The following is a 26,190-nucleotide window of genomic DNA, read 5'->3' as shown; positions in this document are numbered from 1 at the left end:
GATCAGATGTTCCTCTACAGTTTCTCCGGACAGGTGTGTGTGTGTGCCTGTAGATGTCAGTGTGGCACCACAGCACTGTGCCGTTATCTTGTGCTGAGGCTGCTGCGCACATGCTCCACATCCCCCCTCAGACGCCGGGGCTGCTCCAGCTTCATGTTCCGCAAATATTTAGCTTGTAACTGGGATCTGTATGAACAAGCGGGAGTCGTTTCTTTTTTTCTTTCCTGTTCTTGGTATCTGCAACACACACCTCAGTGTTGGCATTCATTTTCTTCATTAGCAGTGATTCCCCTGCTGGGAGAGCGCCCTGTGTTCAGCTCTGTTACACACCAGGTTCAGTTTAGGAATTATACTCAGTGTGCTCTACAGTTGTGTGTAGAGGTGGGTAAAGCAGATAAACCTACACTCAGTGCAAAAGTGAATGGAATTAAACAACAGTTTTTAAAAGACATGTCTGTTTACATGTCTGTGCTTTGTCTTTCATACTCTAGAAGATTTATCATGAGTGGAATGAGCAGTCAAACACATGGCTGAGCATGTCTGATTTGAAAGTGCAGCTTTCCAAAGACAGTCTCAAACGGACGGATTCACACAGCCAGGGTTTGTGACATCACAAACCTAGGGAACCAATCACATCAACTAATGATGAAAAAAAGCCTGAGCTGCAGGTGAGCAGCAGCAGGGTAAGTGGAGATAGAGGTGGGACACATGTACACACAATGTACACCACTTTTAATGCATTAAGAGATTTTTATTCTTGAAATAATGTAGGAGTTTATTAATCAATGAGCAGAGGGACTTTAACACGAATGGTTATAAATGTCATGAGCAAAAATTGGATTCCTTATTCTCTAACATACTTGAGTAGAATAAGAACTGTACTATCAGTGCATTAAATATTTGACTTAAGTATTCATTCATTTATTCGTCTGTAACACCTCGGGTCACGGAGGGTCCGGAGCCTACCCGGAATCAATGGGCGCAAAGCACGGCGAAACACACTCATACCTAGGAACACTTTTTAAGTCACCAGTCAACCTACCAACATGTGTTTTTGGATCATGGGAAGAAACCGGAGCACCCGGAGGACACCCATGCAGACACAGGGAGAACACACCAAACTCCTCACAGACAGTCACCCGGAGGACACCCACACAGACACAGAGAGAACACACCACACTCCTCACAGACAGTCACCCGGAGGACACCCACGCAGACACAGGGAGAACACACCACACTCCTCACAGACAGTCACCCTGAGGAAACCCACGCAGACACAGGGAGAACACACCACACTCCTCACAGACAGTTGTGAGACTTGAACCCACAACCTCCAGGTCCCTGGAGCTGTGTGACTGCGACACTAACTACTGCACCACCGTGACTTAAGTATGTACTTGAATAAAAGTGACCACTTACAACCCAAGTCCAGATGTACGGATGCCTAAAAGCATGTTCAACCATGGATTTTGCACATCACTCTAGGATGCAGAGTGTCTGTACAGGCCATTGTTTTGGTCATTATCATTTATTGTTACTGCTTCAAAGATAAGAAAGCCTAAAGGAGCATGTGGTGGTAAAGCAGCACGTGTGGAAGGGTGCACAGGGCTTTAGGGCTGAACTACACATCACATGGTCCATCTTTCTTTTTCTTTTTTTTTGGCTCCTCTTCACCAAAACATTATGATGGACTGGACCACACATAAAGTTGGAGGAAATGTTTATTTATTAGAAACAGGCTCACACTACTGGCCACATTAACGACCTCCAGCCGCTGCTGCTGGACCTGCACTGTGATTAGGCCTGTATCAGCTGGAAGGAATAAGGGAATTTCATTTCCTGTAATTACATGTTTCACATGAACCTTTAATTGCATTTATTGATAAGAAAGAACTTCTCAAAGCACTCGGACCCCAGGCTCCACTGAGGAATATTACACGCTAACACAAAACTCACGCTGAAACAACGCTGCCCACCACTGAAAATACACTGTTCAATACCCCCCGAACACACACGCCTCATTATGTGGATTTGAAAGTTTAGCTTTCAAAAAATACTGAATGCGAGGTTGCGACTTGACCTCCACAGTTCCACAGTTCCAAAACGGCGGCACCTGTTGCAGTTTGCTGCCGTAGGCAAGGTATTTCTCTCATGTGTAGCTGCTTTGTATAGTACACAAGACGTAAGCTGGTGTATGAAATTGTGTCCACCGTCACAATTCTACGAGTATTTGAGAAAACTACGCCTGAGAGCAACTGCCATTTAAAGGCAGAGACAAAGCACAATAAATCAACACATTTTATTCAGACAGAGTCTGAAATCATTCACTCGGAAGCCAAAATATATAAAGAGATTAATATAAAAAAAAATGATATCTATTCCCTGTAATGAACGATTAGATTTTGATTAGATTAGAGATAAAATGTCTCATCTTTACACTAGACCTTTAAAATGTTAAGGGTCCATAAGATCCATAATTAAATGGTCAAATTATAAACCAAATCATTCCGAATTTATCTGAAATTGAAAAGAAACTTACCGTTGAGAGTGGTTAACTGTTGTAGTGAAAGTAACCAGACGTCTGAAGCACGTAATGCTTCTAAAGTCTCCCTCATGGAAGTTAGATGTTCACAGATAAGGGTTTGTCCTTTCTATTTATTATTATCTCTTCACGGTGGACAGTTTCGTGCAGGGGGTGATAAGGCAAAAGTGTCTCTAAATAATAATTCATTTGGAGACCTATCACTATTTATCTTCATAGGTTAGAAGATGCATGAAAAATCACTATTGAAAATCTATGTGTCTGTATGTGTTGTTGAAATGAGGTCTGGTTACTACCGCCCTTACTGTACTGAAATCTAAAATAGGCATGTGCACCTACCACAAACCACTTCACACCAAACCCCGCCATATGACCTTTTTTGTATCTTAAGTTTTGGCCTTGACTGCCCTTTAACAATCACAGTTGCAGTTTATTTATCGCCGTGGATCTTAACCCACTTCAAATTCACTGCTCACAGTCTCCAGATTTCTGCATTTTAAATCCTTCATCACATCTGGGATTCATTAATCAGTCAATCAAATAAATTATTAATTAATTAATCACGCTACGTCCTTCTCAAGCCAATGGCAAATTCAATATTGTACTTCTATTAATGCATTCAGCTCTGATTAACCACATAAAGCACGGGTTCAGCCTGAAGATTTCAAGCATCCTGTGAGGACTGTATTCAGCACACGATTAAAGCCTGACTAGATCTAGCCACATTCCTTAAAAGCCTGATTAGACACAGTGAGATCATGGTAAAATGTGGATCGAAATATTGCTCTTAGGAGGTGAGGATGTGTACTTAGGGATAGCACTTATGAACCTGATATTACGCTTATTATCAAAGACTAATTAAACCGATATCTCACACACACACACACACACACACACGTGTTAAGCACATGAAGCATGGTGTATAAGGCTGACTGATCAGACATCTATTAACGCGCAGTGAAAGACTAGCACTAAAATATATTTAAACATATGAAGGCGATATTAATCACACTATTATTAAGCTTATTAAACGTAAACACATCTGAAGCTGTTAGGAAGCTCCTGTTAAGTGGCACTCACCCCGGTCTCCGGTGCCTGATGACCGAGTTGTCCTTAATGCCGTGGCTGCTGGTCAGGATGTCCGTGTGCTGTCCGTCCAGAACCTCCAGGTAATTCCTGCTGCTGCGCTCCACCTCGCTGGCCTTCTCCTCGAACAGGACCTGGCTGCTCAGTTTGTTGAACACGATCGTGTTCATCTTTGGCTGGCTGTAGTCCTGCGTCCCGCTGCTGTCCTGCTCCGTTAAAGTCCTGTGCGCGCGCTCAGCGTGCTGCTGCTGGATGGCGCCGTTGCGCAGAGTCCTGCCGCGTGTCCTGGAGAGAAGAGCGCACTGAATGAGTCTCCCGACCCACGACACGGGCACGAGACTTCCACACTAATCCACCGTACGGATGGCACGAGAGCGCAGCATTACGAGGTACGAGATTAGTCTGCACGCGCTGCGTCTGCGCCTTACACACTGTGCGCTCTGGCGCATTTCATCACAGAGCAGAGGCAAACTGTCTGACGCGTACGCGCGCACACACACACACACACACACACACACTCTCTCTCTCTCTCTCTCTCTCTCTCTCACACACACACACACACACACACACACACACACACACACACACACACACAGCCGTGAAGAGAGTTGTACACGGGTCAATGGCAATCTGATAAACAGCAACAAACACAAATCGACACACTCCTTGTATCCAGAGCGTCCGTGAAGCCCCTGATACAATCAAACACGCTGCTTATAAATCTCTCCACATCGAAATCCATCAGCTGTGTATTAACCAGCAGCTCTAGCCTCAGCGGTCACTCCTGAAGGTGCAGCTCTAGGAGGAGGAGGAGAGTCCTGTGACCAAAGTAGCACCGAGCAAAGCGACTGCTCTGAATGGACTTTCAGTTCCACGCGAATAAAATGTGTTACATCAACACAGCCCTAAACCAAAAAGAGGGCAAATCAACAGCTGCGTCCATGTGCTGCAGTCCATTCATGTGGAACCAATGCACCGCGACGTGGACTGTTTACAGCGGTCACCTGGGTCCAGCTCGACTTATATAAAGACTGTGGACTTTACTTCAGCTCGGGTACGTTTCCCAGACCCAGACATACCACAGCCCACTTCCCCAGAATGCAGATGTTCATACAGCGGTGTAGAGCTTGAGAGACACGCTCAGAATCAGTTAACACAGCACTGACTAAACACCCTGCTTAGAAAACTCAGCTACTTACTCAACACCAGCTCTAATCTCTCCATTCACTCCGGATTACACGAGTGTGGACAGCAAACCTCAGGCCCCTGCGTCCCACGCTGGATTACAGTGGTCATCTGGGTTCAGCTGGACTTTCAGAAAGACCTGCAGGTGTTCACCAAGGGGCTGAATAACGTTCTGACTATTCAACACTGCTCATCTGTGACGTCGCACTTAACTCCAGTTTAGTCCTTCAGTGTTTAATCCGGTTTAGTCCTACAGTGTGAACGCGCTTCAGCAGCTGGAGGTAAACAGGTTCTTAAGGTGGTAATGAGTAAATGGACTATTCTATTTAACTCCAATGAACAGCAGCCTCTGCTCTGGGCTATGTGCTACACTGCAGAGCTCAGTTCAGCATTCATTGTATCTACATCAGTGAGGTTCTCTCTTTATAAACAAGAAGAAATAAAGCCCTCACGAGCCGCCGCGCTCAGTTCACCGGACGAAGGCGCGCGATACGAGCACAGCCACAGCTCTCAGACATGGACAGACTCTAAGGCTTGTGTAGGGTACATTAAGACAACAGCGTGTGTGTGTGTGTGTGTGTGTGTTACCTGTGCAGTGCTGCGTCTCTCTCCCATTCCTCTCTCACATGTGCCCTCCCTCTCTCTCTCCCTCTCTCTCTCTCAGTCTCACTCCCGCGCTCCAGCAGCAGCAGCGGCAGCAACTCGACCCGCTGAATGAAAAGTAGACTCTGTGCGCGCCCCCGCTTTATCCGCGCGCGCCCGGGAACCTGCACGCGCCTCGAAGCTCGTGTTTCCCCAAGCGGTGGCGCGCGCCGCGAACACACAGAGGATCACAAATACAGATTCAGGGGCGGGGAGAGAGACCGAGAGAGAGAGAGATGGCCGAGTGCCATCAAATCCTCAAAGAGTTTCGACGTCTAGAGCTTCCCTAAAAGTGTAGAAGTTGTTACTGCAACAAAACGGAATAAACTACTCCGCTTCATTACAGAAGACACGTTGGAGGAGGTCCCCAAACTTTAGGACATAGAATGTATAATAAAATAAAATATAATTAAATATATTAGTGCACATGTAATTAAATAAACCAAAGACATTTTAAAATACATTAGCTAGTTTTGGTAAATACTGTAACTACTTCAAAAAAAAACATTTGTAGTGATTAGGTGAATTTTATTTAATCTTCTTTGAAGGAATACTGGGTAAAATTAGGTGTTTTTGCTCATGGGCTCCCCCTGCAGGTGCAGAATGTTATACACTTTTACAGCACTGTCTTGAAATCAAGGGAGGGCTGCCGTGTTTCCTACCCACCTCCAAAAGTTACATAGTGCAGTTTCCCAAGCCTGGAGTAGCAACAAAAGGCCTCTTTTGTCCCAGTTACAGATCAATAAAGCATCACGAATTTGAAGCTGTAATTTTAAGGTCAAAATTCAACCTAGCGTTTCTTTAAGCAGCAGGTCGTGTATAGGGTGACTAGACGTCCTCTTTTACCCGGATATATCCTCTTTTTTAGACTTAAAAAAATGTCCAGGCGGAATTTCACAAACGTCCGGGATTTTGTTTTTCTAGAGCTTACATAGAACTTCGAGAAGTTTCGTTCACAAACTAGTCCCGCCCTCCCCTACTCCGATTGGTTCACTTGAGTGAGAAGGGGGCGTGGTGAAGTAGCCTAAAATCTTCTGATTGGACGGTCTGACTGTAGAGCTACCGTTATTGGTCGATAACCTTCTCTGTAAACATTTAATTGGTCAGTCTGCACGTCAGTAGTCCTTGTTTACGTCAGACAAAGCTCATGTACCCACCCTCATCTCGAGCAGCTATGCCGAAACGTAAATGTAAGTTCTCGGATGATTTAAAAAAGAAATTCCCATGTTTTGTGTAGCAAATAAAGGTGTAAAGGACCTAAAAGCACACCTAGGTTCAGCTAAGAATACAACGGCAGTGAAGAGCGAGAGCTCATCATCCGCCCCCCCACCCCCGAGACGTGTCCTCTTTTTCACCATCTCAGATACGGTCACAACAGCGCCGCTGGTGTAGTGGTATCATGCAAGATTCCCATTCTTGCGACCCGGGTTCGATTCCCGGGCGGCGCACAAGATTTTAGGGTGGCACGGTGGCGCAGCAGGTAGTGTTGCAGGGACCTGGAGGTTGTGGGTTCAGTTCCCGCTCCGGGTGACTGTCTGTGTTCTCCCCGTGTCCGCGTGGGTTTCCTCCCACGGTCCAAAAACACACTTTTAGGTGGATTGGCGACTATGTGTGTGTGTGTGTGTTGCCCTGTGAAGGACTGGCGCCCCCTCCAGGGTGTATTCCCGTCTTGCGCCCAATGATTCCAGGTAGGCTCTGGACCCACCGCAACCCTGAATTGGATAAGCGCTTACAGATAATGAATGAATGAAAGATCTGGTCACCCTGGACATGGAACCTACTACCAGGTTTATCAGTGGTCCCTTTGGCTTGGCTGTCTGATTAAATAAGGGGCGCTGATGATGGGGCATTAAGAAGAAAATCTGGAACCAAACCTGTCTTCACTGACACAATATCAACAACTCTTTCAGGGAGGTGTTCTGAGGATACACCTGACACTTACAGCCAGAGTCTAAAGCTTTCAGTAACGTGCTTATGTGATTAAGGGCATGTCAGCTCAAATCTTTCCATATCAAACACAGTATCATACATTAATGCCACATGCCAAGACATTTCTGGTGCTAAGCCGTAGTGTTATTAAACAGAACAGAAACCCAGAGGGGGTGAATATAAAGCGGAAGTTTGAGTTCCCTTCCCAAACCCCAAATCCCTCCAGCTATGAGAGAAAATCCCCAGACCCCTCCCTGTCCTGCTGTAACATTTAGAGAGCCCCATCAGTTCCGTGAACAAGCTCAAATCTACAGCAAACATCTGCACCACACTCTACAATTACTTTCTATTCCAGTTCAGCTGAGGAACAACAGCAAACCAATAGCATCTAATGAATTCTATCAGCACCACATGTGATGCTTTGTGTGGAGGGAAATGTGTTTGCGTGCCTGGTGCTACTGCATCGATTTGACTCTGCTAACCTCTCATTTTCCCAAATTAGCTGAGGGAGCTCCCTGTCCGGGCCCTTTTTTTCTGCAGCCTGGGGAATGGAGGTGAAATGAGAGAGGCTCCCGTGTCCTCACGCCCTGTCTAATTGGAGTGCCACTTTTATTTGGGTTTATTTTTGCAGATTTAATGAAGAAACTGGAGAAATGACTCACTCAGTCGTTCCGAAGGTAATTCAGGAGAGGAACAGAAAGAGCTCCTCCACCACTAAGTGCCGGTGACATTACTGTCCCCTGTCTATCAGAGAGCAGGAACAGCCGGGTGGTCACCCAGGAATGACTCACACAGCCAGTGGCATCTGGAGAGAACCGCACTGTTTTGTCCCACTCGTGTCCTCGTGTGCCCTCACGCCTTTCCTCACTCTCTGCTGGAGGTGCCAAGGAAATAGTTACATTAACTCAAGAACATATACTTAAGCAACCCTTTGGAGAACCCTCAAAGGACATCAGTTCTACTCAGATACACTGTGTGTACGTTTTTGCTCAAAAAGTTAAAGCAATAAACATAGCCTCAAAAAGGTCCAACTGTGTAGCACGCTTTTTCACAGAGGAAAGATGCACATTTTTAACTTTTCTGAATCAACAGTCAATAACTTAGTACAAAGCCTGGAGTCAAGGCCAGTGCCACAATGCAAAGTGTAAGCCCCTGTTCTCTCCCTGGTGAGGATTTAAAAATCTGTAACCAGGAGTCTGAGAGAACACACAGGCCCTCCCCCCTCCCCACATGATTTAATATGATGCTATGGGAATTTACCATTCTCTTAAAACAAGGCTAAGCTGTCCAGTGATGTTACATTGGTTGAAAGGTATGAGTGAGAGAGAGAGAGAGAGAGAGAGAGAGAGAGAGAGAGATAGTGCTGTAGCTGGAAGTGACAGCTGCAGTGGGGAGGATTCCACAGAAGCAGAGGGAGCGGATAGGTGTCTGAACGCTGTGTTCTTTACCGCATCTGCTACAGTTAACTCCTAGTGGAAAGTTTGTTATACAGATTTATGCAGGAGACTGGACATCATTGTCCTAATGTTGCATTTTTTTTATTATTCATTCATTCATTGTCTGTAAGCGCTTATCCAGTTCAGGGTCACGGTGGGTCCAGAGTCTACCTTGAATCATTGGGCGCAAGGCGGGAATACACCCTGGAGGGGGCGCCAGTCCTTCACAGGGCAACACACACACTCACACCTACGGACACTTTTGAGTCGCCAATCCACCTACCAACGTGTGTTTTTGGACTGTGGGAGGAAACCGGAGCACCCGGAGGAAACCCACGCAGACACAGGGAGAACACACCACACTCCTCACAGACAGTCACCTGGAGGAAACCCACGCCGACACAGGGAGAACACACCACACTCCTCACAGACAGTCACCTGGAGGAAACCTACACAGACACAGGGAGAACACACCACACTCTTAACAGACAGTCACCCAGAGGAGACCCACGCGGACACAGGGAGAACACACCACACGCCTCACAGACAGTCACCCGGAGGAAACCCACGCAGACACAGGGAGAACACACCACACTCCTCACAGTCACCCGGAGTGGGAATCGAACACACAACCTCCAGGCCCCTGGAGCTGTGTGACTGTGACACTACCTGCTGCGCCAGCGTGTTGTCCGCATTAATTAATTATTTATTTTAAATATGAAAATGAGTAAAAATCCTCAACCCTCTCAGAAAATTGTGTCACTGTGGCGGCTCCCTCAAGCGTACACGTTTGTACCTTCAATCAATATATAATTGTACCTTATTCTATTCTAACTGTAGAATTTAAAATGGTCTTGATTTAAACGCCTCATTTCATCTCCAGGACTTTTATTATGTAATTTTTTTGACAGTTCTATAATGAAAACTTACAAATATTCCCCTTTCCTTCTGGAGAATTCATAGCTTTCTTCTGGGAATTCTTCTTGAGGTCTTGAATGAAGAGTGAATCAGGTCTTACTGTATCTCTGTATTTGCCTTGGCATGTCTTGTGTTTGCTGTGATGCAGTGAGGCAGGGTGAGCGTTAGTGATTAAGCTGCAGGACTTTGTTCTTCATTGCTTTTCGTCTGCTTTTCTCTGGACCTGTGCTCAGAGGGTTTATGTGAATAGCTGCCACAACAGCATCTGCATTAAACGGCACTTACAGGAGAGAAGGGGGTTTGAACGCCACCCAAAGTCTTAATAGAGTGGTAGAAGTGAGATGGATGGGTGTTTTAGTGTAAAGCAGTGATAGTGTCTGCAGAGATCTGTAACATGATTTCACCTCTTTTCACTCACTGTACACTGTGCTCAGAGTGCACTATAAACATGCTAAATTTAGGTAGGCCTTTCCTGTGCTGGCAGTAATACAGGCTTGCTCTCTCTCTCACTCACACACACACACACACCGAGCAAGGTCAAAGGTCTCTCATTTCCTGAAATTACTGCCGTGTCTACACCTCCTCTCATTAAAATCTCAAAGCACTCTTGATTGCCCCTCTCCAGTTTTTTCTTCTGGAGCCTTTATTATCTCCCTCATTTGAGCTGACGTTTTCACACCGCCACAGGCCTTGTGCAGAACGAGGGCAGAAAGTGAAGGTTGTGCCGTAGCTCCTTTTATAAAAGCCACAGGCAGATTTGTTAAAATCATTGGCCTTTAACATAATGGGGTTCATAGCTGTTGAACAATTACCGCTGTTAGAGCAAATCTGCTGTTTCTGATTCATTTCTGAAAGCAGTGACCTTTAATGTGAAACTGATGCCTGTAACCCCCCCTCCCTCCCAAAAACAACTTGGATTTGAAGTGTTACCATCGTGAATGAGTATAAAATCATAACCTAGGATGGTCTACTCATTTATAAACAGGTACTGGTCAGTAGTCGGGGCAGCAGGTAGTGTTGCAGTCACACAGCTCCAGGGACCTCCGCGTGGGTTTCCTCCGGGTGACTGTGAGGAGTGTGGTGTGTTCTCCCTGTGTCCGCGTGGGTTTCCTCCGGGTGACTGTCTGTGAGGAGTGTGGTGTGTTCTCCCTGTGTCTGCGTGGGTTTCCTCCGGGTGACTGTCTGTGAGGAGTGTGGTGTGTTCTCCCTGTGTCTGCGTGGGTTTCCTCCGGGTGACTGTCTGTGAGGAGTGTGGTGTGTTCTCCCTGTGTCTGCGTGGGTTTCCTCTGGGTGACTGTCTGTGAGGAGTTGGTGTGTTCTCCCCGTGACTGTGTGGGTTTCCTCCGGGTGACTGTGTGAGGAGTTGGTGTGTTCTCCCCATGTCTGTGTGGGTTTCCTCCGGGTGACTGTCTGTGAGGAGTTGGTGTGTTCTCCCTGTGTCCGCGTGGGTTTCCTCCAGGTGCTCCGGTTTCCTCCAGGTGCTCCGGTTTCCTCCCACGGTCCAAAAACCCATGTTGGTAGGTGGATTGGTGACTCCAAAGTGTCCGTAGGTGTGAGTGTGTGAGTGAAATTTGTGAGTGTGTTGCCCTGTGAAGGACTGGCGCCCCCTCCAGGGTGTATTCCCACCTTGCGCCCAATGATTCCAGGTAGGCTCTGGACCCACCGCGACCCTGAATTGGATAAGGGTTACAGATAATAAATGAATGAATGGTCAGTACTCCATGCTTTGCCAAAAAAATATGAAAACCAGTAAATTAAATACACACGTATATATACACGTACATACATACACTGTAGTTTCCACACACACACACGAACACTACTGTAAGTATTAGGGCCCAGTTAACAGCATTAGTGTCTTGTTCAGCTGGCAGGCATGTTGTGTGCGTGGCTAATTGAGCACTCGGCCTTTCGTGCAGTTTCCCACCCGTCCCTTCATTTTTTTTGTCCTACTTTTCTTTCAAAGTGCGTTTCCTAAAATACAGCAGCAGCTTGTGAAGCTCGCGTGTTGGTCGTTGTTTCCTTTGGCTCTGTTCTCCATGCGCTGTTATCTTTCCAGGTTTGTTCTTTCCTTGAAGTTTTTTTTTTTTTTACTTTGAGCTTTGTAAAGCTGGTGGGTTCATGACCTCCACAGTGAACAAGACCTGGGGCAGGCCGACATGGCAGCACCAGGATAGAGGATAAACAAAGAGAGAAAGCAGTGCAGGTTCTATTTCTGAACCTCAGAAGCGTTTGTATTTGAGGTGATTCAGTAAACTGCTACTTTATGATCAGTGACATCCTCTCGAGTTGCAGATTAACGGTCCTTGGTGAAAGCTATGCAGTCGTCCCTGGGTCCAATTTCTAATGTAGCGTGCAACCTGTAAAAATAGAGGAAAAAAGTCGAGATAATCCTCCGCAGTCAGTCACCTTTCTCTTCCACTCCCTCCATCTGTGTCTCTCTCCCTTTCAGAGTCTTCCTGTTGGGCGCTGAGAGTGTGACCAACACGTCCTGATGAAAATTCAAGGATAATATGATTCTTGGTGCGGAGCCATAGAGAGCTCCCAGGCTGGTTCCTAAGCAAGACAGAAAGCTTTCTCCTGCACCATCTGCAATTACAGAGCACGAGTTAATCACCAGGGCGATGAGGAGGTATTAAAGAGCACACTACGGCGTTCTATTTCTTAGACTACGTTCCGTCTAGACCAATACGTCCACGGCCGTGTCTGAAAGCACGGGTCATTTACCCGCTCTGCTGCTAAACTGATACCAGCACAATTACCAGTTTGAGATCGCTTAACACATCACTACTGGCAGCTTTATTGAGAACAGTATACAAGCAATAGCACAGAGATATTGGGTTATAAATCTGAGTTAACTGTAATGTAGTCACCATGCCTGGGCATGAGTGTGTGTGTGTGTGTGTGTGTGTGTGTTTTTGTTTTAAGAGAGAGAGGAAGAGAAAGAGATGCTGTGGACTGCAGGTGACTTTTCCTCATGGAGTAAACTCCATAAAGTACATGACCATAAGCATAGACTGTCAGTAGCAATGTCGGCTTTATTAATCATGCTGAGGCCTTTATAGGGGACAGGTCTGTAAGCAGACCCAGACACTGCGGTATTTGCCCACTCACTTCTCTGTTTATTTATTGTTAGGCCGGCTAGTTATTTACACTTTATGGATGGGAATGTCGCAATTCATTACAGGCCATGAAATCATCTGAGGGGAGGAACAGAGGGAGAAAAGTAGACGGAGAGAGAAAGTGAAACATCCGAACCATTTACCAGTGTAAATGTATTACACCATTGGAGGCATAGTACATTTAGAGTGTGTCTATAAATGTATAAGGGACAGCAGATATGAATGAGTGAGTGTGTGTGTGTGTGTGTGAGAGAGAGAGAGAGAGCACAGATATTACAATATAAATAAAAAAAGAGCAAGCAATAAATGAGAGAAACAAGTATGAGAAACAGAGTATAAGGAAAAAGAGCAATGAAAGAAAGGAGAATGAGACTGAATGTGAGTGACACAGTAGAAGAGAGAGACAGGAAGAGAGTCTGAGAAAGGGAGAGAGCTGAATCTTTTCCTGTGTGTGTGTGTGTGTTTTTAATGGCTGTGATGCTGCACTCTCGTTTTGGCAATATATTAAAAACGCAGCGCTCTGTGCCTCTGGGGAGGCAAAGCCACTTCTGATATTTGGACGAGACTTTTACTAGTCATTAGCTTCTTTATGAAATATTTCAGCCCTATGCCTGGGGAACCGCGGGATCTCTCCACTTCAAACAAGCACGTTTCATTTTCAGGAACCCTTGTACAAACACACAGACGAACATCACCCTGCACCTCACACTCCACCCCGACGCTACGTACACATCCCAACATCTGCGTTATTCTACATTCAAGATCGCTCAAACAAAATGAAGTGAGACAACATGCCCTATTGCACTCTCTCCTCAGATGAGCTCTTGGTGATGGTGGAACAGAGGACATCTCCAAAAATAAGGGGAACGTGGACGAAACCCACATCGACTGTATCTTCTAACATTTGTAGACACAGATTAATTTGTCAATACGGCTACAGGGGCAGGTTAGAGGTATATAAAGCTCTTAGATTTGGGCTGTGGAACAGTAGACACTGCAGTCTTGGCGAGATGGAGCTCAATCCAATACATTTGGGCTGAACTGGAGTTTGTGTTCGCGATCCAGAACTAATCTCCCAACATCAGTAACTGACCTCACTAACCTACACATGACTGAATGCCATCAAATCATTACAGAAATGATCCAGCCTCTATGTATGGCCTTCTCAAAAGTGTGGATGCTGTTACTGGACGAACTACCAGATAATACTCCTGAGTTCACAAGCAAACAGGCCCTGAATTAAATGTTGTCTCAGGCACAGCAGCACTTCTGTGATTTTTAAAACATCGAAAGTTTAAAGAAGCCTGCTAAGTGAGCACTTGGTGAGCTCTTTCACTGTCAGCAGAGAAATATATGTGCAATTTTAGGTGCCGTGGAGAATGACGAGCATTACTGAACTGGCAGACGGCTAGCAGACAGACGCTAATGCTAACGCTCCCAGGCCCAATGACTTAAACATGCCTACAGACTCCACTCAGCATCTCATAAATTCCTGTCCTTCAGTCAAACATGCTACATTTGTTTAATGATGGTAGTTAGTCATGTCCTTCCAGTCACTAACCTCAGAAAAAGAGAGAGAGCGAGAGAGAGAGAGATACACATCTGTACTGTCTGTTTTGAAAGAGTCTGATTTATACCTTGGTCAGAGTCAAATCCACTGGAAACGATGGGACGAATCTTGTGCTGATTTGCATTTGGAGACTTTCAGGTTCTGCACTTAGCTACAGATAATAGACTCAACAGGGAGAGAAGTATGAGTCACTCATGGCTCCAGGAAATCTTGTTTTGATACAAACCATTTGGATGGTCATGCTGAAACTACACTATCCACTGATCAGCCATAACATTCAAATCAACTCCTATCCATTTTACAAGCTCCACCATCCAATACAGCTCTATAATAGCCTGTGGGCCATCTGTTGCTCTGCATATTTTGTTAGTTCTTGAATAGCCAGGAACCCCCAGACCTCACACGTGACAGGTATGCTTTGACCCATTAGATCATTCTCAGCGCTGCAGTGGCACTGACGTGGTGGTGTGTGGCACTGTACGAGCGGATCAGACACAGCAGTGCTGCTAAAAGGTTTAAAACCCTCATTGTCACTGGTGGACTGAGATACATACGTATAATATTTAGACCCATGTAGGAAATATGTGTGTGTGAGCCCATGCATAAACACAACCCTGACATTTAAACAATTCAGACTATAAAAGTTTCCCTCCTATTTTCCAGTAGCTAATACTCCATCTTGTTTATATTTATTGTTGTTATTGTATCATAAAACACAGCACTGGAAATGTTACTGGACACTGGCATCATGGCTGCAATATAAAAGATGTGATGGATTGTTTTTATGGAGCATGGAGTGCAGCGTGGAGGTACTTAACCTGTCCTCATGTGCTCTCAGACTTTACAGGCAGCTGTAACGAAGACATTCAGGTGTTCCATCCCTATAACTTTGTAATAATAATAATAATAAAAATAATAACAACAACAACAATAATACAGCATGCTACATCTCAGTACCCCACTCTCTTCGGTCTGGTTAAGCTCCCATTTGCTGGTGTTTGGAGCGCTAATGCTTCTGCTGCTGGGTTTCTGCACAGTGACCCGTGCCCAGTCAAGTCACTGGTGAATGAATTTATGAGCAGCATTTAAAATTAACAAGAATATCTCTGTCTGCATGAACTCCCTAAACACAACCACACACACAACACTATGCTGTGTGCTTCCCTTAAACTACTCAGCATGTACACATGAACATATTGTGTATATGTAGGGGGGGGGGGGTGAGAGAGAGAGAGAGAGAGAGAGAGGTGGCGAGTGCTTGTGAACAGGGAAAGTAAATACACAACTTTAAATCACTGGGCTGCATGAACTTTTTGAAATGAGAGCGACATTACCAGATGTGCTTCTTGTTCAGACGTGCATACGTCAGCTTCTGTGTGTGTGTTTTTATGCGTTTGAGTAGCACTTCTGTTGGAATAAAGTGTGGAACACTCAACAAGGTCACAAACAGTGAAAGCAAGGGTTTATTGTTATTAAACTGAACAGTTAAACAGACTAAAGAAACAGATGTTGGGGACAAACAGGACGGCGTGGGAAAAATAACTGGGGACATGTTTCGTGGTTCCTGCTTTCAGAGAGATGTGAGGAAAACGAGAGAATTAAAACATAAACCAACAGTGATGTACATTCCAGGTAGCAACACAAGCATGTTCATACATATCACCAGTCAGAGTCTGGAGCTTCTGGTTTATTAGCCATACTTCGCCTTCTCATTCGCCAGAGCCAGACGGCGGATGTTAGCCACACAGCCGGCTGCTGCCTCCTGCAGTACCTCGTCAGTGGAGCCCATCATCCTGAGGAGGAGCTGAGACACACACACACACACACACACAAGGGAGAGTATTGTATCAAAAAACACTGATTCACCATTCATTCATCTAAACACTGGCAACAGAAATCAAACCCGCAGCTTTACAGAGATTCACTACAGTCACAGGGAGTTTTCCACAGAGTCAAGTTTGCAGGAGACACTGCTATTAAGCAATAAAAACAATATATATATATATATATATATATCTCAGTGGCGGATGCTGGTCTTTCAAGGAGGGGAAGCTCAATTTCAGCCTACATCATAAAATGTGACGGTTTATTTATACGTAAATTCTACCCTCCGTTCCTTTTTAAGAAAATGATCTGTGACCCTGTCGTACCAACAAGGCGTCTTCTCCAGGGACTTGACTAGTGTCCTCTCAATGGCCAGCAGAGCTAGGCTGCTTAAACGGCCTTGGCCCATGTGAAGTGTGTCCGCCTGTGCTCCCACGGATCTTTACACCAAAGGATCACTGATTCGCTCGTTTCGCTGTCAATCAAATCAAGGATTCAGCCTCAGACAGATCATCCAATCATCATGCAGAAGCTGAGCGTCCGGGCCAGCCGAGGCCAGCCCACTGCCCCATAGACCCCCAGAGACGCTGAGCGTCCGATGGGCGGGACAAAGCCCAGCATTTATCCAATGACTCATCTCGTTTCGCTGCACGTCACTATTGAACTCTGTGGAAGCGAGGAAAGCTGTGTCTTTACCAGTGATAAGAAGCTGATTCTGACCAAAAGCTGAGCGTGTTGTAGTGCATATTTATTCAATGACATGTACACACAACAGTATATATTTGATCTTTTTTTTTTGACATTTTAGGGGAAGCTGAGCTTCCCTTGCACTCTTAGAGCAATCGCCGCTGAGATATATATATACACTAAGATACAACTTAGTAAATACCAGGAAAAACCTACTAGAACAGCTGAACTAAGATTGGAAATGCCTTATCCCTTCAGGACGCAGAAACATTAGTACATGCCTTTATTACTTCAAGGCTTGACTACTGTAACGCACTACTGTCAGGATGCACCAGCAGCAATTTAAGAAAACTTCAACTAGTTCAAAATGCTGCAGCTAGGGTCCTCACTAAAACTAGAAAATTTGAACATATCAGCCCAGTTTTATCATCACTTCATTGGCTGCCTGTTAAATTCCGCATTGACTACAAAATTTTGTTATTAACATATAAAGCCCTACATGGGCTTGCTCCTGAATATCTTCAAGATACAATTTCCTATTATGAGCCCCCACGTTCACTCAGATCACAGAATACTGGATTTTTAATTGTTCCCAGAATTCAGAAGGCCTCAGCTGGGGGAAGAGCCTTTTCTTATAAAGCCCCCCAACTCTGGAATGATCTTCCAGAAAATGTTCGGGACTCAGACACAGTCGCAATCTTCAAATGTAGGCTAAAAACTCATTTGTTTAGTTTATCATTTGGTAGCTAATGCTCCCCCATAGATAAAGGCGGCAGATCCGGGGGGTCCATGGACACAGGGAATTATAGTAAACTGAGATGCTGGTGCTGTCGTCCCGCCGTTTCTCGCGATCACTCAGGTTTGTTGACGGTGGAGCGGAGGGATGCCAGTGTTTCAGGATGCTCCCGTGTCTGTGTGTCCTCCTGGTTCTCTCCTTTTAGTTAATGCTGTCATAGTCAGATCTGCCGGAGTCATTAGCCACACTCTGGAAATTTTCATATTTTCTACTTTACAAACACAAAACAGTTCAAAACTAATTCCATCCCTTTACATCTTTCCGAGTAAACGACTGCCCACCTGTCTGTCTGGACACTGATGGATGACTGTCGAGATCCTCCTCCACGCTTCAGATCAGCTGCCCACGCTCCAGCAACCACCAAGTGCCTTGAAGCTGTCCCTACACTGAAGTTCTCATGGACTACTAACTATCATCACCAGTAGATTGACCAGAGGAGGATGGGTCACCCCTTGTGAGCCTTGGTTCCTCCCAAGGTTTCTTCCTCAGCTGGGGGAGTTTTTCCTTGCCACTGTCGCCCCTGGCTTGCTCACTTGAGGGTTTTACATTTGTCTTTACATTTCATGTCAAATCTTGTCTTACTGGAATTCTGTGAAGCTGCTTTGTGACAACATCAGTTGTGAAAAGCGCTATATAAATAAATTTGATTTGATTTGATTTGAACTAAATATAGGGTTAAACAAAGTCACTTTAATTGATGGCAGGTGTGTAAGAACTACTATTTAACATGAGTTTGAATGTGACCGGTTAACTCTGAACACAGCCACATCCTTAATTACAAGTGGGTGTGCACACGTCTGCAACCACATTATTTTAGTTTATATTTTTCTCATCTAAATGATTTCAGTTTCATTTTCACATACATTTCTATGGAGATTATACAAGCAGCGCATGCACAAAAAACTGAATGTGTGTCCACAAAGAGTGCATCATAAAGTAGCCAAATTCCATAATTATAAGGGCTGTCTACAAACGTTGACCTATAGAGTATTTTGCCTTTATACGAGAGATGATTAAACATTGATTTAAAAATGTCTTCAACTCCGCCCTCCTTAAGAGAAAAGGGCAAATCGGATCCTTCTAGCTCAGCCTCATATAAACCGCCTCTGTTTGATCCCACCTCTCCACACCCGGCTTGCTAACTCCCAGAGAGACCGCTTTCCGGAACAGTCTGGCTACATGAAATAACACATTAAAACCTTTTCCTTTTTTATTGTGCAGAAAGAGTTACTTATTATACTGTCAGATGATGTGATCGTAATGAGCAGAGCTGGTGCCAATGCCACACTGTGGCCGTGCAGTATGGCATGGTATAATATACTCGTCTTATTTGCATGGGTGGCAAACAGAGACCTGCTCTCAAATCTAAATAAACACAAGTCGCAGGCGAATGCAGAGTGAAAACATTTGGCACAACTAGCTCTTCCAATCCATTCAATATGTGGTCCTCTAAGTGATTACAATGGTGGCTCTCTGAGGATCACTGACCACTAACTTATATACTTTGTTTTTGTTTTAAAAATGTCCCTGAGAAGCAGCCACACACTCCTTGGAATTAGATAACAGTTGCTCTTTAGAAGTGTAACATTGACATATCAATTATGGTGGGAATTTGTTTTGTATGCTCCAAAAAGACAAGAAAACGATGTGCACTTATTAAAATTAATATCATGAACCCAGCTAGAGCTGCTACTACTACTGTTACACAAATAAACACAACCAACTGGATATCTAACTAAATGTAGGAGAGGCTACCACGTTGGGGATGCATATCAGAAAGTGGTATTACACAGAGCACCGTGCAAGGGACCACCGTCTTTTCTCAGGGATGTGTACCGAAGCATAGCACTGACACAGGAGATGATGGCACAGAAACATCTACTGATAGAGCGTGGTGAGGTTGCCCTGGCAGGTTGTCCACAGTCTGCCAAGCAGAGGGTATTAGTATTAGTCACTAAACAAGACCAATCGCTTCTGTCCAATGGTTTCCTCATGTTCTCAGTTAGATGTTTGTTGGCATCGCTGCTCTCATTCCGCTCGTTAGGAGTTTGAACCTGAAAGCTGGTGAGAATGTTCTACAAAAAACTGTAAAAGCTTATTAAAATAAAATTGAACAGACCTGAAACAACCATATGAGGAAGTTTCATTCTTCTTCCGTTCAATCAATTAGCATTTTCTGCCTGAACTCAGAGTAAGAGGACAGAGGGGATTCAGAAACTGCATTGTGTTCCAGTGTTTCTGCATTTAATTGAGAGCTTCTGTGCTCTGTACTTTGCTATCATTGTCTTCAAGTCGTGTGTGCGAGGGCGAGGCTTGAGGTTGAACTCTGACTCTTTTCGTGTTAGACACACACTCGCCAGGCTGCCTCACACATTTATGTGGTCGACATGGTGCCAAGGCACAGAGAGGCGAGACATTCCCAGAATTCCCTGCTCAAAGATAAATAGAGAAAGGAAAACAGAGGGGGAAAGGCGAATCTTCTATCTGCGAGCTCGGACCAGATTCCTGGATTTAATTGACATCCACAAAAAGCTGAGAAAATAACAGGCTCTCCGTTTCAATCTGTTACTTCAGGAGCTGTTTTTTTGGGGCACTTTGTTTAAGAAAGGCTTCTGCCAGCATCTTTGAATACATTCCTCTTTCTTTCTTCTGTGTGGAAAGCAAGTAGATGTGTTAATACTTTAAGCTGGTGTCATTTCCAGATTGCATGTTTGTACGAAATATATATATCAGCATCAGAAACACCTCGTGAATGCGATGGGATATGAACACACAAGGCTACTGAAAGGCGGCGGGCAGCTCAGACAGGCTGCTTTTGTGAGCGGCTGGACGATGCTTGTGTGTGAGCCAGGGTACGCTTGCCAGTGCTCATAGCACGTTATTCAGAAAGAGCCAAATAGGGGCTCCCTCGCTGGGTCTGGAGAAAAGCCCCAGATAGGCCCTGCTCTCATTTTGCCCCACAGCTGGCTCCTAGCCACCCCAAAATACTCCACTTGTTAGATATTCCCAAACCTCAGAAACACGATAACTCTTCTTCCATCTGAAAAATGATTCAGAGATGCTGACGTCTTGCTTTGAGTTTTTTTTTTTTCCTGCCTCCTCCCCCCCTTTTTATTCCATGTTTGCTGAAGGTGACTGGAGAGTCCTGACCTCCAGGAGGGCAGCGTGAAACACGTTTTCCCAGGCCCTGTGTGAACATGAACACACACACTCTCTGTCACGCATGGAGGCGTTGTGGTGTTAAGTGCAGTGATGGTGAGCTGCTGTTTCCTGTGGAGAGGGGCTTAAATCCCTCTAAAGCCTAAAGCCCCTGCTCCACCTGAGAGCCATTACTGCAGCCCCCTCTGCTCTCTACACTCTCATTTATGACTTAAGTCCCTGATTTTCTAAACCATGCCTTTCTTTTAACATGCTCTTCTACATTCTGCCTTGATCATCACCAGTCTATAAGTACATTATGGTATTACACTTTTACACACGTTTACACACTATTTGTTTATTCATTTATCCATTGAAGTACATGAAACCCTCACCCAGTCTCTCTCTCTCTCTCACACACACACACACACACCTGTGGAAAATGTCCCTCAGGAGTTATCTCCTGAGATAACTCACCTGAAATACATACATGCAAATGTAAGATGTAATGTGTGTCTGTCTAAGTCTCTCTCTCAGAGCTTGGTTTTGTGTGTGTGTGTGTGTGTGTGTGTGTGTGTGTGTGTGTTTGGGCCTTCTGAGTGAGGGTAAACAGGCAGCAGTGTTTAGCCAGAGCAGCAGGGAGGTCATTCAGGATAAACAACATTCCCCTGCACCTCACAGTCAGACCGGAGCATTTAGCGGTCTCTCCTCTTTCTGTCTCTATCGCTTCCCTCTTTCCTTTCACCCATTATCTGTTGTTCAGCTCTCATCCATCTTCCTCAGTTTTCAGCACACTCCCCTTATCACTGCATGCACACCGTCTGTTCACACACACACACTCTAAGCTCTACTGTAAAACTGTTCACACCTTCGAGGCATCGGCCCAGTGCAGTGTATGCACATGCAAGCACACACACACACCTGAAAAGCTCTGCATACTTTGTTCCTCGTCTGAGATGGAGCAGATAGGTGAGTCATGTTGTTCAAACACACAACACACTCACACCTTCAGACACATGGTACAGTAGCCAGATCAGAGATGAGAGAGAGAGAGAGAGAGAGAGAGTGAGAGTGTGTGTGTGTGTGTTAGGATGTCATCTGTTCTCCATATTCCCAGCAGCCTCAACCTGCTCCCCACTCAGCATGACTAAGAGAATCCGTACGGAGCGGCCAGAAACATGCCTACTGCATCACAGCTCCTCTTTCTATCTATTTCTTTCTCCAAAAACAGTTCTATGAAAGTTTCAAAAGGAGTAACACTAACTTTACGGCTCAAACTATATTTTTGAGAACCATTTTTGAGGCTGTAAGTTAATTACAGTTTGGAATTATTGATTATTAACATATTTTAATAAGACAACAACGCTGCATGCATAAGTTCCTCCCTTATATGTGCCTTAAAAACAGATTTACAATACTGTGCAGAAATATTAGACACCTGAGATGATGAGATTTAGATTTATCTGAGCAGTATGAGTTTATTTGCTCAAAAAAATATGTAAATTAAACAACAACAATAACAACAAAACTCTAATATTGCAATAACAATCAATAACGTTAATACTGTACATAGTGATATTGTGTGTGAAGGTGTTGGGTTAACCATTTAGAAATCTCTCCTTGTGGCAGTACAGTATTATTTGTGGTTTTCAAACAATATTTTACCGGTTTATATTACATTTGTTGTTAGATTTAACAAATCCATATGATGAAGAGAATATCTGGAAACGGACTAAATTAAATACAAGGCCAAGGAGTCAATTTATGTTAATTTATTTAATAGAGCCACAGAGAGGGGGCGCTGTGGGAGCTCAATGAGTGGTGATGTCACCATCTGGGTGCTGAAAAAACACAACCAGGTGCTCACCTCAGTTGTATGTTTGGGTTAATAGTGAGAGGAAGGAAGCTGAAAACAGACAAAAGACACTTCACTCAACTTTGTCCTCACAGGGATGAGGCTTTATCCTCTACATGTTGTGAGTTCTGAGCCTCAGTTCACTGGAAGATGATCTGCTGTGTTGTGCTAAACCACAAGTTCCTGTTAGCTACCAGCTATGCTTCTAAACCGTGTAGAACCGTCTTATTGCCCTTTTTTTCAAAACACTCAGAAAACCCTTCTTTTAAAGGCTAAGCACCAGCTCTATGAAAGTGTCAAACAAATAAATACAGTGGAATTTGAGTTCCTAACTTGTGTTTTTTGATAGTCAGAAGACATGTTATTTCTTACTAATTGAAGGAATAAGGTTTAAAAGACCGTTGGTCGTCCCCCCCCCAACGGTGTTCGGAAACTCTAATAGGCGTCTTGTCTGTGACGTAGATGGTGGACAACACTCTAGAAGCTGCACTTAATATAATGCAAAATGACGAAAAGGTGTGTTGTTGTTGGCTGCAATCATTCAATGTACAGTGGGACATCTGTGAACAAATGGCCCAAAGATCCCAAAACATCCAGAAAATGGACTAAATTTGTCCACTTTAAACGGGCACTTTGGAAAGGACCCTCCGCTCACTCCGTTATCTGTAGCTCATTTCACTGGCGCTTTTCCAACAATATGGGCATGTAAGGACACCAACGAAAGGTGTTCAAGAGCCTCTGTAACATGGAGGTAAACAGGGTAAGGACACTTACTTCGCCTGTTTTAGTTGGTGTTAGTTAACGTTAGCTTGACTCGCTAAACTCGGTGTCTCAGATTATACTCGGCTACGTAGCTGCATTACGGAGGTTTATAGTGTCGGATGAATTCGAGTTCGACTTCGATCACATTTACAAGAATAACGGTACCTCTACATTTGAGTTTAGCTTATTGCTAGGCTATTGTCATGAATAATGTTGGTTATTTAGCTAGATACTGTCATAACAGTCAGTCATAACGGTGTTTTACCGCGGCGTTGTTCAGCTGTTGTCCACCAGTGACGTCACGGTTGCGTTTCCGTAGCGAGCTCGGGTTTTTCCATCAATTTAATAAAATTGTCAGTTTTAAAGCAAATTAAGCTGCTATTTTCATTTTAATTCATACTTATATCTGTCAGTAACTAAAATAATGTGAAATATTCATGGAGGTCCATTAAATGGTGCTTAGCCTTTAACTAAATACCATATATTGTGTTAATATTATCAGACGGTATGATGGCATGAAAAATATTCATACTGCCCATCCCTATTTACCGCTGTATAATAAAAATAAATAAATGAATAAAATAACCAAACAAAATCCTTTTGGAATCTTCAGAATATTTTTACTGTTTGTTTTTTGTATGTATTAAAATTATATAATTTTATATCATTTTATACAAACACTACACGTATTGACTACAAAGATTATTTTAAATAATTATTAAAAAAATTGGACAGTACTGCATTTCTTTTCCATGAACTGAGTGCTTATTTCTTTTTTCTCCAGCTGTGCCATCCTTTTCACCTGACCTCCATCGTGTCTGCAGAAGATGTCACTTACAGACAACCTACAGTTTTCATTTTGGAATATAGAAAATTTAATGTGGTGTTTTTCTAGGACATAATACACAAAGATGGACAGCTATCTTAGGAGAAATTGTAGTCACTTCATGACAGGATTGGCACAGTCAATAAGGCAACGGAATGCTTAACTAAGTAGTAGAGGACAAAATAATGAAACAATCATTTCCCAAAAGATTAAAGTAATAACCCTCTTAACTTAGAGAAGCCTAAAGTGGCACACGGAGAATGGCCTGTGTAAATATGTAATCTCTGTAATGACAAAGTAAAAACAAAGCATTGCTGTGGTTCTTTAATTTATAATAATATATTCTATAGAACATAGCTGCTGTTTTAATAAAGAACCTTTAAAGAGTGTTCATTCCTCCTTCTTTCACCCCGTCTCTTTCTGTTCTGAGTGCTCAGCGTGAACATGGCAGTGAAAACAAACAAGCTGAGAAGAGCATAGCACCAGTAAATGCGTGCATAGCAACTGCAGGCCTGCACAACCTTTTTCTCATTTATGCTTTCAAAACCCAACAAAAAATACATACCAGATACTAGGATCTGGCAACCCGCACCAGCTGGAGTCCACTCACATGAAAATGCCTGATAATTACCATCCACATTTTGTAATTTTCTAATTTTCTTCCATTTACTTCACAAAGCTCTTGTTTATGAAAGGAGCTGTTTAATATAGAACACTGGTAAAGAATAACCCACAACAGCAGTAGCAGCATAAAGTAGAGAGAGAGAGAGCCAGTTCTTTCTGAGAGACCAGATGCCATACGCTTAGGGAATTGATCATACATCTTTACCTGAGAGATCTAATTGTGAAAAAGGGTCTTTGATGTTGCAGTTACATCTGTTTATTATTTTTCACCTGTGTCTTGTATGTTCCTACATTCCCACTTTGCACCTCTGTCCATTTTCTTGTCCACAATTTCTTTTTAAATTAGATTTCATGATCAACGCTGGCAGTCTGTGATAAAAACGTATCCCAAAAACTGACGCCGCTCTGCACCAAGCGAACAATGTTCTGAACGACCCCTTTATTCACAGTAGTAGAAAAATTAAAAAACCCACAGTCTGCTTCTGAGCATACACACGATCATAAAAATGCAGTAAAGGTACATAAAACCCCCAAATTGCTTCAAAACATTCACTCAACGTCCTTTCGTATTTTATTAAATATTCCAATTAAATATTACACGTCAGAATAAATAGTGTAAAAGCCCTTTTTAAAAGCAGCATTTGTTGCTTGTAAAGCCAAGGGGACAGGAGGAGTGGACAGGCTGTGTCTCTAATGGGTTTTCCAGGGTAAAATACTTTCTTCTCAATGCATAATTTCCTCTACTAGAACATAGGGGACTGGGTTCTACACGATTAAGAAAAGCCAGCAAGAAAGTTAGTGTCTGAACCCAGCACAGCATGCAAGAAGTCAGAGAAAGAGAGAGAGAGAGAGAGAGAGAGAGAGAAGGAAATCATTACTGCTCTATGCTGCTGCATGTTCTTAGAAAAAGCTCAAACCTCTGAAATACGGCTGCAATAATAGCAGGAGGCAGTCTTGAGTTTTACACCCCTCCATAAATTAGACTACAGCACAGACATCGTTCTATGATAAACCCTCGCCAAACCCATTTACAACGTTAGGAAATATTGTTTTAACACATTTTCTGCCGCACCAAAACATATATCATACGTGAAAATGTAGAGCCAGTCCTCCCCCAACTCTCTGTTATGTGTCCTTGGGGTGAGTCAGGTACATCGGGGGTAAAGACAGAGCTATATGTACACGTCTGCTCTAGAGAGCAAACGAAGAAGCAATAGCCTGATGGTGCAATGGGGCTGTGAGAATTCA

The 26,190-nt window shown here is 44.0% G+C and overlaps 2 protein-coding genes and 1 non-coding gene across 6 annotated transcripts in view; 1 reads left to right on the top strand and 2 right to left on the bottom strand.

The window, feature by feature from the left end:
- Nucleotides 1-5,592, bottom strand: part of mkxa (mohawk homeobox a) — a 35,505-nt gene extending 29,913 nt beyond the window's left edge. Inside the window, exons 1-2 of the mRNA XM_066663766.1 lie at nt 5,402-5,592; nt 3,623-3,913 (exon numbers count right to left, since the gene is read on the bottom strand). Coding sequence (XP_066519863.1) covers nt 3,623-3,798 — 176 coding nt within the window. The 5' untranslated portion in view covers nt 3,799-3,913; nt 5,402-5,592. The remainder of the gene's footprint in view (nt 1-3,622; nt 3,914-5,401) is intronic.
- Nucleotides 5,593-6,832: 1,240 nt separating this feature from the next.
- On the top strand, nt 6,833-6,903 carry trnag-ccc (transfer RNA glycine (anticodon CCC)). Its single transcript has one exon. It is a non-coding gene; the product is annotated as a tRNA-Gly (tRNA).
- Nucleotides 6,904-15,884: 8,981 nt separating this feature from the next.
- odad2 (outer dynein arm docking complex subunit 2) overlaps nt 15,885-26,190 on the bottom strand; it is a 64,584-nt gene continuing 54,278 nt past the window's right edge. For all 4 annotated transcript variants that reach the window (XM_066665304.1, XM_066665302.1, XM_066665305.1 and 1 more), the window contains one exon: nt 15,885-16,234. In XM_066665304.1, coding sequence (XP_066521401.1) covers nt 16,121-16,234 — 114 coding nt within the window. In that variant the 3' untranslated portion in view covers nt 15,885-16,120. The remainder of the gene's footprint in view (nt 16,235-26,190) is intronic.

This window comes from Hoplias malabaricus, chromosome 3 (assembly GCF_029633855.1).
Source record: "Hoplias malabaricus isolate fHopMal1 chromosome 3, fHopMal1.hap1, whole genome shotgun sequence".
NCBI classification, from domain to species: domain Eukaryota; kingdom Metazoa; phylum Chordata; class Actinopteri; order Characiformes; family Erythrinidae; genus Hoplias; species Hoplias malabaricus.
The sequence above is the reverse complement of the archived record's forward strand: the minus strand, read 5'-3'. Positions and strand labels throughout refer to the sequence as shown.